Here is a 13661-nt window from a genome sequence, read left to right as displayed (position 1 = left end):
TAAGCTATCAATAACTGTATGTGAAAGTATTTCCTTTTTCCCTATGACTGGTCCCGTGGTAGAATGAAATATTCTTTCCCACTGACCCCTAAAAATGAGGTTTTATCAATACTCAGCTTAAGGGTATGCTAATAAACAGCTAATAAGTACCTAAATTTATAAACACCTAAAAATAGATACCCGCTTGTGCTTTTTATGTGGAACTTTAGACACAAATCCTTCCTTGACGGTGAATTCAGTGAAAGTAGTTTTCAGCTAGCCATCTACCTCTAGGTCCTGTCCTACACACTCCTCACGTTCCTTGAACCCTCATTTCCCAGTGTTGTCCTCCACTAGTGCTTCCTAACACAGGTCTCCAGTGTAGAACTTTAAGTTCCATCAGCTGGAGTTTGTGGGTTTCTTCAATTCTTCAAGAACCAGGAAAAAACTGATAAGAAAAAAAAAAAAGGAAATCACTTGGAAATTTTTCAAATTTGCTAATCCCTAGTACTTCAGGAGGCCCAGGAGTTCCGAAAGAGAGGGCGTGGCATGGTGTGCATTCAGTAAGGGGAAGAGTATTTCTGCTGGAAAACATGAATGATACTCAGGCAAAGTGACAGCAAGAGTGGTGGTGCTTATTTAGCATTACCAACGTGTGTAGTGAATATTGCATTACAGTATCTTATTAATCTTCATGTCAGCGGCCAGCTCAGTACTCTCAATAAACTTACTTAAAGGCATGTTCTCTGATCTACTGATGATTGATTAAATGTGCCCGTAAGCTCATAAGATAAAGCCAGTGTGTAGAGTCTTGACGGCCAAGATTTTTATTTTTATTGGTTACATGCGAATATCAACTTTATATTCTGACACACTGTTTGTAGTTTCTTAAATTGCTTCGTATTATTCAGCTACTGCTGGTATTGTATGCAGAATAATGGCCATCACTCACATTAATGAAAAATGTGTTCAACTCCATGGACTATAAATTCAGCACGCAAAATGACTAACATATCTCATCTTACAAGGGTCAGATTCTCCTCTCTGCACGTTCGTGTGTGTTGTAAATTTTTTCAAAGAACCCTTTGTAATCATCTGAAGTTCTCCGTAGTTTAGCCAATTGGTCCTTATCCAGTGAAATGTCTTAAAAGATAATCTGTTCCAGGAATGTAACAAACATAGAACCTTATCACAGCATTATACTTAAGCTTTTGTAATTGTCCTCCATGATGATCTGCTTATTTACTGGTTGGAGTTTGAAGTAAGCACGAGGGGCTTGAGATGCATCTTACCCAGTAAAGTATATAGTAAATGAACCCAGCAGGGCTGGTTCACACACTTTTTAGCTGTCATTGAAGGGATAATACAATACAGTACCAACTTGCAGCCAACGTGGGGACACTGAAATCCTTGACGCCTGACTGCATCCCATGCTGCTACTGTTGTATTCTTCATATTGCTTTGTGAAAATCTCATGCTCAAGTCTTCAGTGTTGCCTCTGAAAACCCATTGGAATTCGGTAAATCTAACCATTTGTTTTTTTATTGGAGGTAAAATGTTATTTAGCTTTAATTTTAGTTTTGTTTTTCTTCAGGTTTGGCTGAGATAAATTTTATACATGAACTTCTTACCAATATGGTTCTTAAGAGGTGAGTTGGATTAAGTGATGCAAACTGACAACACTTCAAATTCTAAAAGATGTATATGTATTCTTTTTTACCTATTTGACAAAGTGTGACCCCATTGTAACAATTGAAAATTCATGTGACCCCGGATAATAGTCAATTATTACTCATATAAGTAGCACATTCATTGTGTTTCTTAATGATTCAGTAATGTGTGTGTGTGTAATTGATGTATTCACCAGGCCAGAGACTTACAGACTTGCCAACACATAGGTTCAGTTTGTGACTCACCCGCAGCACACACTGCTATTGATGGGGTCAGCCTTCCTTTTTTTAGCTGGAGGTTGTGGGTAGAGGGAGGGAGGGAGGAAGTGAGAGGAAGCCTACAAGTATATAACTGAGGCTGTTGTGTTGCAAGTGTGCCTATATGAATGAGTATTAGGTATGTGTGTGTGACTGAGTGGATTTTTACTGTAGGTAGGGGCGTATGTGACTGTGTTTTTGAGTGAATTGGGGGGGGATATCTACAAGTTTGTGTGTTTGGGATCTATGTATGAAGGAGTAGATGATGCCCATTTATTTAGACAGGTAATTGCGGTATTTTGAGCCCCACATCCAAACATTTATTTTATGGTTGGGTAAACTGTACATTTGTTACTCAGGTTATAGTATATATCTGTTCAGGTTATTGTATAATTATGGCTTTAGTGTGTTTTGAACCAGTTTTACATTGATGGTTCTGGTAACTCATTTAATTGTTTTGTTTTATCTTCCTTTACCTCCCCTCTCATGCCACCACCTTTTCCATCCCTGTGCATCTACCATACCTCCCCTTACATGCCTTCAGGCTTATCACTTCCCTCTTGCTCTCCCCGTCATTTTATAACCCTCCCATCATAGGCTCGACTCCCCCCAGACTTGATCACTCATCCTCTCTCAGCCCAACTTAACACCTCTCACATACCCCAAGGTCGCTCCTACAGGTTCACCCCCTCATTCTCATGCTTTCCTAGCTTGCCTCTCTATTCTTTCTCTTCTCAACTTATTTATCCCTTTCTTTTCCTTATGTCCCCTCTCTTTCCCTCACCAACCAAAGGCTCATGATCCCCAACACCCAGATTTAGCCACACATCCACTCTCATCCCCAGGCTTGAAACATTCATCCACTCCTCCCCAGCAACATCTCCTTATTCTGATCTTTCTTAGGCTCATTCCCTCTCTCTTACTGTTCTTCAGGTTCAAATTCCCAGACTCATCCTCTCTCATTCACAAAGGTTCATTCCATTTTCTCACCTTCACTTACCTTTGCTAGTTATATCCATGCTCTGTTCTCTTCCTAGATTCATTTCTTGTTTCATTCCTTCCAAGACTAACCAACACTTACTCTATTTCCCCCTCCCCCCAGCCATGGAAAAATTAGTCCTTACTTGCTAACATTTTTCCTTTAGTCCCAAAGGATCAGTCCAGACTTGTGGCTTTTGCCCATCTACCAGCAGGTGGAGATAGAGAGTAAGGCAGGTCTCTGCCTTAAAGGCTACTGTGCATCTCCTCTCAGCCAGTATTCAATATCCAAGCAGTAAAGATAAGAAGAAACATTGTGGAACTCCTGCCTTCTTATCACCAAAGGAATAACTTCAGCAAGAAAATAGAATCAAAATATAGATTTACCCTGAAACAAACCATGCCTATCTACTATCTTTTCCTCTCCCTAAGAGATCCCATGTGCTTGTCCCACAGTTTCTTGAAGTCAGATACAATTTTCACCACCTCCACTAGGAGGCCATTCCATGCATGCACAACCCTTTCTGTGAATAAATATTTTCTTAGATTACTGCTGAGTCTATTCTCTTTTAACTTCATGCCCTCTCATTCCAGAGCTGAGAGACTCACTTCCTGTGCTTTTATGCCACAGAGATATATAAATGTTTCTATCATACCTCCTCTCTCTCCTTCATTTCTTCCAAAGTAGATATATTGAATTCTATAAATCTGTACACGTGTACTTTGACGGAGGCCACTCAGTTGTTGCCACCTTCTGGACTGACTCCATCTTATTTATATCTTTCTGAGGGTGTGGTCTCCAGAATTATACACAGTACTCTAAATGGGGCCTCACCAGAGACGTATGCAGGGGTACTATCATCTCCTTTTTCCTGCTGGCCATTCCTTTTGATGTGCACCCAGGCATCCTTCTGGCATTGCCATCACCTTTTCTGTCTGTTTGGCCACCTTAAGATCATTAAATGTGATCACTCCTAAGTCCTGCACTGCTTTTGTGCACAGATATACTTAACCCTCTACCGCTTCCTAGGGTTCTTGTTGCACAAATGCAAGACCCTGCATTTTTTTTTTTTTTACTGCTAATTTCTACTAGACCCTCATTCTTGCCACACCATCAGGGTTATCCATCCTATTACAGAGTTTGGTTTCATCTGCAAAGAGGCAAAACTTACCAGACATTCCTTTTGCAATGTCATATGTTAAAAAGAGCTAGACCAAGGACTGATCTGTGCAACACACCAATGGTAACATCCTTTTCCACGGAGTGAATTCTATTTACCACTATCCTCTTGTCTCCTTCCACGTAAGCAGTTTCTAACCCAGTCAGTCCTTTAGGGCCCATAGCAAGGGCACTCAGTTTATTTATCAGTCACCTATGTGGATTCGTGTCAAAGGCTTTGCTAAAATCCAAGTACACACCACATTTAGTGCTCTCCCTAAATCCAACTCTCTAGTCACCCAGTCAAAGAAATTCTATCAGACAAGACCTAGTGAAACAATGCTGGCTCAGGTCCTGCAATCTATTTGATTCCAGAAACCTCACTGTCCTCTGTTTTAGAAGAGTTTTCATTTATTTACTCACCACAGAGGTCAGAATAACTGGCCTGTAGTTCCCAACCTCCTCCCTATTTCCACTTTTGTTGAGAAGGGACCACGTCTGTCCTCCAGTCCTCAGTAACTACTTCATGCCCTAAAGAAGCATTGAAAAGCTCAGGCAATTGAACCACCAGAACTTCTCTAAGTTCCTTCAGTACCCTTGAATATATGCCATCCAACCTCATTGCTTTGTCCACCATTAGTTTGGCTAGCTCCTCACAAACACAGTCTTCTGAAAATCGGTGAAGATTTACCACACATACATTCTTATTGACATTTGTTTTCTGTGATCTTACTCCCGGCCCTTCCTCTGTGAACACAGAACAAATATTTGTTAAGCAGTTCTGCTTTATCTTTTAGCTTCTGTATATTGTCTCCTTAATCCTTGAGCTTCGCAATACCATTGTGGCACTTCCTCTTATCTCATTTATACAGATTGTCATGTCCCCCAATACACAGTATCCCACAGTAAATGACGGCAGATAAAGACCTGCACGGTCTATCTAGTCTACCCAACAAGGTGGCCAGAGCCATGCCCACCACTCTGTGCGGGCCCCAATCACCCATGTTTAAATGCTGGTTGTCATGTCTCCTTCAAGCCAATATAAAGGCAGCCAAGCATTATAGGGATGATATGTGGTTATAACCAAGACTACAAGTATTGCTGACAGTATTCAACTTACCAGACAAGATGTCTTCCCTTGCGCCCTGAGCTGCACAGCAGCCTCACTCGCAGCACACGACAATAAAGTGATCTACAACACTGGTGTTGCTGAAGCTTCACCTGTCTTTTGCCATTTGCGGACACAGACTGTAAAAGTCTGTCCGACATCGGTCTCAGTTCCTCAATGCTGAGTTGCCGAATCTTATTTCGTTCTTTCGCCATTTGTGGGACACAGACCCTATCTTACCTTATTGGCTGTTTTTTCTTCCAGTTTGCATCTTTCCTTTCCTCACTATTTTACCAGCTTCTCTTAGCGTTTCCTAATATTGTTACCTGTCTTCCACTTTCTGCAATGTTTTGTAATTTATGAATATGAATCTGTTTACCTTTACCTTTTCAATTACTGAGAACCAAAGTGACTTTCCTTTCCTCTTACATTTATTTATTTTTCTAACAAAAAGGTTTGTTGCCCTTAAAATAACTCCTCTTGGTTTTGCCCACTGCCTCCTTCCTCCGGCTGTTCCCATCCAGCTAACAATTCCTTGAAGTATTCCTGTATCTTGACAAAGTTAATTCTTTTGAAGTCTAGAACCTTTAATTTTGAATAAGCCTTCTCCACTTGTGTGTTAATATTGAAGTACACCATCCAGCGATCACTAGATGCCAAATGATCACCCACTATAACATCAGAAACACTCTCCCCATTCGTAAGTACCAGGTCTAGTACGGCCCCATTCTGTGTAGGTTGCGTTATGTAAAGTCTTTTTGCCCTCCCCAAGTAATAAACTACTAATTACCCATAGCCTGGAGTGTCCACCACTCCAGGCAATAATGTACTTATCACTCACTAAGTGAGGAGACAAAAAGATTCAGAAGGCTATGGATATATGAGAATTAATTATTTATTTCACTTACCAAGCAATGATACAGGGGAGAGGCTGAGTAATACAATCAAATCTCATATGAGAAACTAACCGAGACACAAGCGTGACCACTGACATTAGTTCTCTGGCTGCTTTGGTCCATAGGTCTAACTTTTATAACTTCATGTCCCATATACTTATAATAGGAAATGCAAAATCATCATGTCAATGCATATTTCATTGGGGTTACAGGTTCATTAAGGTTCATTAAACTATAATCGTAGATTATCATATTATAGCATTTTTACTTATAATCAGCAATACCATTTTTTCTTTACATCAACAAAGTCATTCTTGTTTGCGAAAAATCTTCCCAGTAACCATATTTGTGTTTCTCCACCCACCTGCTTCCGTGGTTAACAGAGGTTAACAGAAATTTCCCCTTAGATTAGCAAAGTTATAAACCATATTCTCCTACAAAGCATTTTTCTATTATTTCTACATATCAGCTTATTTTGCTCTTTCATAAGTAAAAAAGGACATGAGATTCAGTGTCACCCTTGTTAACTAGCTTCTCAGTGACTTGCCCTCTTGACCTGTACTGTGAGGCCTAGCTTTACTCACAACAGTCAGGCTGCCATAGCAGTCCTGTGGTTTGGGTTCATGTCCAGCATGTCCCATATCTACAGTTACCATATGGTCCACGACTGGCAAACTGCTCAGAGGTCTTAGGCGCTAATTTACCCTCGTCAGCTCTCTTTTTCATGGACATCATGAATCTGCGTCACTCAAGCAACTCAGGCACCGCTTTCTGTGAATGGATAGATCAGGATTGCACAATTTTGGAGCTGGGTAACACGGGCTCTCAAAGGATTACCAAACATGGGTGTCCATCTTGCATGGTGACATCTTTTCTTGCAACTTGCAAGTTCTGGACTGATCTGTGGGGATCAAAGGAAAGAAAATTAGGTAAGACCTGATTTCTCTGCCTATAAGGTGCCACTTGATTGTCAGTTTTGTTACACCAGACTATCATGGCTACCACTTTTAAAGTTTTTTTTACTTAAGTTCTGGTACAGTATAGACATAGAAACATGACGGCAGGTAAGGGCCAAATGGCCCATCCATTCTGCCTATCCTCAGCAACCACGATCTCCCTCTTTCCCTAAGAGATCCCATGTGCCTGTCCCACGCTTTCTTAATTTCAGACTTCACCCTTGTCTCCTCCACTTCTATCAGGAAGCTATTCCATGTGTCCACCACCCTTTCTGTGAATATTTCCTTATATTACTCCTGAGCCTGTAACCTCTTAACTTCATCCTGTGCCCTCCCATTGCAGAGTTTTCCTTCATTTGAAAAAGGCTCACTTTCTGTACATTAATGCCACAGAGGTGTTTAGGAGTGGAGGAGTAGCCTAGTGGTTAGTGCAGTGGACTTTGATCCTGGAGAACTTAGTTCAATTCCCACTGCAGCTCCTTGTGACTCTGGGTAAGTCACTTAACCCTCCATTGCTCCAGGTACAAAATAAGTACCTGAATATATGTAAACTGTTTTGAATGTAGTTGCAAAAAACCTCAGAAAGGCAGTATATCAAGTCCCATTTCCCTTTCCCTTTAAACATCTTTATCATATTCCCTCTCTTCCTCCTTTCTTCCAGAGTATACATATTGAGGTGTATAACTCTGTCCCTATACTTTTTATGACAGAGACCAATAACCAGTTTTGCAGCCGTTCTCTGGACTGACTTTTTGTAGGTGCAGTCTCCAGAATTGAACACAGTATTCTAAATGGGGCCTCACCAGAGACTTATTCAAGGGCACTATCACCTCTTTTTTTTTTTCTGTTGACCTTTGCTCTCCCTGTGCACCTGAGCATCCGTCTGTCTTTGACCTTTACCTTTTCTACCTATTTGGCCACCTTAAAATCATCAGATACAATCACCCCCATGTCCCGCTCTTCTCTCATACACAGTACTTCTTCAACTCCCATACTATACTGTTCCCTTGGATTTTTGCAGCCCAAGTGCATGACCCTTCATTTTTTTAGCATTAAATCTTAGTTGCCAATTCCTGGACCATTCTTCAAAGTTTGCTGGAACTCTTGTCATGCTATCCACACCCTCCGGGTTGTCCACCCTATTACAGAGTTTGGTATCATTTGCAAAGAGACAAACCTTACCAGACAGTCCTTCCACAATATCAATCACAAAGATGTTGTTAAGAGCCGGCCCAATGACCAAACAACTAATAACATCCTTTTCTTTGGAGCAAACTTCATTTACCACTACTCTGTCTTCTTCCATTTAGCCAGTTTTTAACCCAGTCAGTCACTTTAGGGCCCATACCGAGGGTACTCAGTTTATTTATCATTTGCCTGTGCAGAACCATGTCAAAGGCTTTGCTAAAATCCAAGTACATCACATTTAGCACCTCTCCCTTGTCCAAATGTTTGATCACCCAGTCAAAGAAATCAATTGGATTTGTCTGACAAGACCTCTCTCTAGTGAAACCGTGCTTCCTCATGTCCTGCAGTCCATTTGATTCTAGAAGCCTCACACTCCTCTGATTTAGAAGCGTTTCCATTAGTTTACTCATCACAAACTCATCAATCTCCTCCTCCTCCTGCTGTTGTGCAGAGGGAGCACATCCTCCCTTCTTCAATCCTCCAGGTCCACTTCAGACTTTAAAGAAGCATTGAAGAGGTTAGACAGAATTTCTCTTGAGTTCCTTGAGTACCCTTGGATGTATCCCATCAGGTCCCACTTTGTCTGTTTTTAGTTTAGCTAACTCCTCATGAACACAGTCAGTCCTGGATTACCAGATATCCATCTCCATTAGCCTTTGTTTTCTGCGATCCTACCCCCCCCCCCCCCCCCCCCCGGCCTTTCATCTGTGAACACAGAACAGAAATAATAGCTAAGCAGTTCAGCTTTATCCGTATCAGCTGGTACCTATTCCTCCCTTTCATCCTTGAGCCTCACAATGCAATTTTGGCATGTCCTCCTAACCCATACATATCTAAAGAAAATGACTCCCCCCCCCCCCCCCCCCCCCCCCCCAATTTTACCGTACTGGTTATTTTTTCATCTATTTACATCTTTGTTTTCCTGACAAATTTTCCAGCTTCTCTTAGCTTTTCTAGGTATTTTTGCCCCTTTCTGAGTCATCTTGCAATGTATGAAGATGAACCTTCTTTCCCTTACCTTTTCAGCTGCTGCATTTGGAAACCAAAGCAACCTTCTTTTACTTTTATGTACTTTTCTGACATAAAGGTTTGTCGCCTTTAAAATGGCTCCTTTCAGTTTTGCCCACTGATGTTCTATTTCATTCAGCTGTTCCCATCCAACTAACTCTTTCTTGAGATGTTTCCCCCATCTTGGCAAAGTTAGTTCTTTTGAAGTCTAGAACCTTCAATCTTGAATAAGCCCTCTCCTGTGTCATTGAATCACACCATTCAGTGATCACTAGATGCCAAATGATGACACGCCGTTTGTAAGCAAGTCTAGAATAATGCCATCCTCTGTTGGAACAATTCTTCCTGTAGAATCCAAAAGCCACTTGCTTCCAGATGATCCTGCAGCATGGACACCCCAGTTGAGGCGTCCACTTTGATTGTACCACAAAAAGATGGTATATCAAATCCCATTACTCCTCCTCCATATGGTTTGTCTACCAAGCAATATAGAAAATAACCTGTTATAACAGGCTATAAAAGATAATGATGACTTCTTTGCAAATTGCCTTTAATGTGTCCAGCTATGCTAGCTGTGAGACCTGAAGACATAATGTGATAAAGTGGAATGGAGGAGTAAGCCTAGCGGTTAGAGTCCCAGTTCAAATCCCACTTACTCCTTGTGATCTCCTAGGTTCTAAGCTCTCTGAGGACAGGGAAGTACCTAGTGAACCTGAATATAACTCACCTAGAGCTACTACTGTAAAAAAAGGTGTGAGCTAAATCCAAATAAAAAAATAAATTGAATAATTCAATCCTGTAGGTTGCATGTGTATCCCCTCCATTCAAGTATCACTCTGGAGGAACAGAACAATGTATTTGTGTCTCCCGTCACTGGCTACAGAAAGGTAAGCACCAACTGACATGTAGGTACATTGTTGAACACAGGTGACCTGAAGCATCTCTGTTGACTTTAACCTTAATAAAAGGATTTAGTGAAACTTAAAAACAAAACTCTGCAGAACTGTTATAGTCAGGAATATTGGAGTCCAAACAACCTGAATTGCTAGGACCTGGATTGCTAGAAATGTGGGAATTTAATTCCTTAGAATTTGCCCTTTTTCATTGACTTGATCAGAATTTTTAAGATTCTCCACCCAAGTTTTGTGCCTTTTCCATTCTGACTCCCTCCCCCCTGGATAGAGAAATGTACATATTTGATTATGTGTTGGTTAAGAAAGAATCCCTGAACAAATGTTAGCTTATAACAATATCCTTTCTGGAAATATCATCTACTATCCATTGAAGGTCCCAAACAAAGCTTCAGGTCATCAGCTATTCTAGGCAGGTCATAAATCGATAGAAAACACTCCTCAGGGAGTGTTGTTTAAGTGTCACATGGATGACTTCTCTATTAATTTTTGATGTAAAATAGAATGCAAAAAATATTTTCTATACTATGCAATTTATTTCATGTATATCCCACATTATCCCAATAGATTAGGCTCAGTGTGGCTAACAACTTATTGTGATTAATAGTACAAAAAGTGATGCGGGATAATATACATTAAGTAGTAGTAAAATAAATGAGGATTGAGTAATTATAATATGTAATATGGAAACGAATGCTAGACACAAAAAGGTAACAATTTATAGTCATCCATGTACAATTTCTCCATGAACTGAGAAATTGAATAATTAGGGGTTTAAATTAATTATGATCATCCGTGAGAAATTGCTTAAACAGAGAGGCTCAAATAATTAGGTTCCCAGCTGATGAATTTCAGGAGGGAATTCCACCATTTGGTACATTTGCAAATGTAGGAGATAAATTGAGTTTCACGGTGCTTTTCAACCCAGTCCTTGAGGCACACCTACTACTACTACTATTTAGCATTTAGCATTTCTATAGCGCTACAAGGCATACGCAGCGCTGCACAAACATAGAAGAAAGACAGTCCCTGCTCAAAGAGCTTACAATCTAATAGACAAAAAATAAAGTAAGCAAATCAAATCAATTAATGTGGACGGGAAGGAAGAGAGGAGGGTAGGTGGAGGCGAGTGGTTATAAGTGGTTACGAGTCAAAAGCAATGTTAAAGAGGTGGGCTTTCAGTCTAGATTTAAAGGTGGCCAAGGATGGGGCAAGACGTAGGGGCTCAGGAAGTTTATTCCAGGCGTAGGGTGCAGCGAGACAGAAGGCGCGAAGTCTGGAGTTGGCAGTAGTGGAGAAGGGAACAGATAAGAAGGATTTATCCATGGAGCGGAGTGCACGGGAAGGGGTGTGGAGAGATACTGGGGAGCAGCAGAGTGAGTACATTTATAGGTTAGTAGAAGGAGTTTGAACAGGATGCGAAAACGGATAGGGAGCCAGTGAAGGGTCTTGAGGAGAGGGGTAGTATGAGTAAAGCGACCCTGGCGGAAGATGAGACGGGCAGCAGAGTTTTGAACTGACTGGAGAGGGGAGAGGTGACTAAGTGGGAGGCCAGCAAGAAGCAGATTGCAGTAGTCTAAACGAGAGGTGACAAGGGTGTGGATGAGGGTTTTGGTAGAGTGCTCGGAAAGAAAGGGGCGGATTTTACGGATGTTGTAAAGAAAGAAACGACAGGTCTTGGCGGTCTGCTAGTCCCAGCAGGTTTTTAGGGTATCCACAATGAATATGCATGAGAGAGATTTGCATGCACTGCTCATACTATCTCATGAAAATTCATTGTGGATATCCTGAAAACATGATGGACTAAGTGTGTTGAGAAGTACTGCTCTGTCAGGTAGACAAATCCCGTATTGTGAAGTATAGGTTAACCTCGCTAAATCCAGTGTGCTTCTGAGGGGCTAAAATAGGAACATTCTACATTCTCAGCTTACGTTCTTATTGACACCACTTTAACTCGGAATAGAGGAGAATTAGACTACATTGGTACCTTTAGTAATTTTGGAAAATTATTTCTGTGTAACTTTTGATTTCTTTTATCAAACTTATACAGCTGTCTGGGCTCATGGTGTTGTATGGAATATGCAACAGATAACACGGTAACAAAAAAATATTGAAATGTTTTGCAATTTAAAATATATAACCCAGTGTGGTTCCCAAACCTGGTCCTGGAGGTATTCCAGCCAGTCAGTTTTCAGGATATCCATAATGAATATTCATGAGAGGGATTTGCATGCAGTGGAAGCAGTGTATGCAAATCTCTCTCATGAATATTTGTGTACAAAACACACACAGGACCAAGTTCACACTGAATATTTTATAGGTCAAAAAGTGTTGCTTTGAAAACTTGTATTTAGTTTGATTGAGTCTTCTGGAAGTGCTTTAAACTGAGCCTTCTGATGTTATGTTTTTGAAAGCATGAAAAGTGATGTTATTTTTGTTTTGTCCTTTCTTAACTCTTTCTTTTTTCCTGTTTGTGTTAGATCATTTTGTCAACAAACATTGCAGAAAGCTCTGTAACTGTTCCAGATGTCAAATATGGTAAGACTCTTTATCTCTTATTATAAAGAGTGTTTAATATGAGGGAGTAGAAACCAAAGTGTCTCCACTTATAATGGAAATAATAGATTAAGGGGCTCATTTTCAAAGCACATAGACTTACAAATCTACATAGTAACATATGTAACTTTGTAAGTCTCTGCACTTTGAAAATGAGCCTCAATAAAATAGTTTGGCTACCAAACTGATGTATTTCTTTTTTTTGTGTGTTTTTTTGCTAGGGTTGCTGTATAATTATTAACATTTGACAATAGCTGTAAGGTCACAAAAACTTTTTAGCTGTAAGGTCCCAAAGCTTTTCCAGGTAATCCATTAAAGAGAACAAAACACCCCAAGGCTTAATTAACCAACCACAAATTACATAAACATAATACAGTGTGTGGGCTATCAATTTGTTCTTAGAGGGGCTTTTTTTTTATTTTGGGGGCAATTTGACAAATTGAAGAGTAGCAAATCACCAGGACCAGATAGTATACTTCCGAGAGTATTGATAGAATTGAAAAATGAACTTGCGGAACTGTTGTTAGTAATAGATAATTTATCTGTAAAATCAAGCATGGTACCTGATGATTGGAGGGTGGTCAGTGTAACGCCGATTTTTAAAAAGGGTTCCAGAGGTGATCCGGGAAATTTACAGACCAGTGAGCCTGAGGTCAATGCCAGGCAAAATGGTAAAGACTATTATAAAGAACAAAATTACAGAGCATACTCAAAAGCATGGATTAAGGAGACAAAGCCAACATGGATTTAGTGAAGGGAAATCTTGCCTCACCAATTTGAAAGGGTGAACGAGCATGTGGATAAAGGTGAGCTGGTCGATATTGTGTATCTGGATTTTCAAAAGGCATTTGACAAAGTACCTCATGAAAGACTCCAGAGGAAACTGGAGAATCATGGGATAGGAGGTAGTGTCCTATTGTGGATTAAAAACTGGTTAAAGGATAGAGAGTAGGGTTAAGTGGTCAGTATTCTCAATGGAGAAGGTTGGATGGGT

General features: G+C 40.4%; 1 protein-coding gene across 1 annotated transcript in view; it reads left to right on the top strand.

The window, feature by feature from the left end:
* TDRD9 (tudor domain containing 9) overlaps positions 1-13661 on the top strand; it is a 263832-nt gene that overhangs the window by 100784 nt on the left and 149387 nt on the right. Inside the window, exons 10-12 of the mRNA XM_030214425.1 lie at positions 1574-1628; positions 10003-10087; positions 12592-12649. Coding sequence (XP_030070285.1) covers positions 1574-1628; positions 10003-10087; positions 12592-12649 — 198 coding nt within the window. The remainder of the gene's footprint in view (positions 1-1573; positions 1629-10002; positions 10088-12591; positions 12650-13661) is intronic.

Source organism: Microcaecilia unicolor, chromosome 9 (assembly GCF_901765095.1).
Source record: "Microcaecilia unicolor chromosome 9, aMicUni1.1, whole genome shotgun sequence".
In the NCBI taxonomy this organism is placed as follows: Eukaryota; Metazoa; Chordata; class Amphibia; order Gymnophiona; family Siphonopidae; genus Microcaecilia; species Microcaecilia unicolor.
This window is presented reverse-complemented; position numbering and strand designations above follow the sequence as displayed.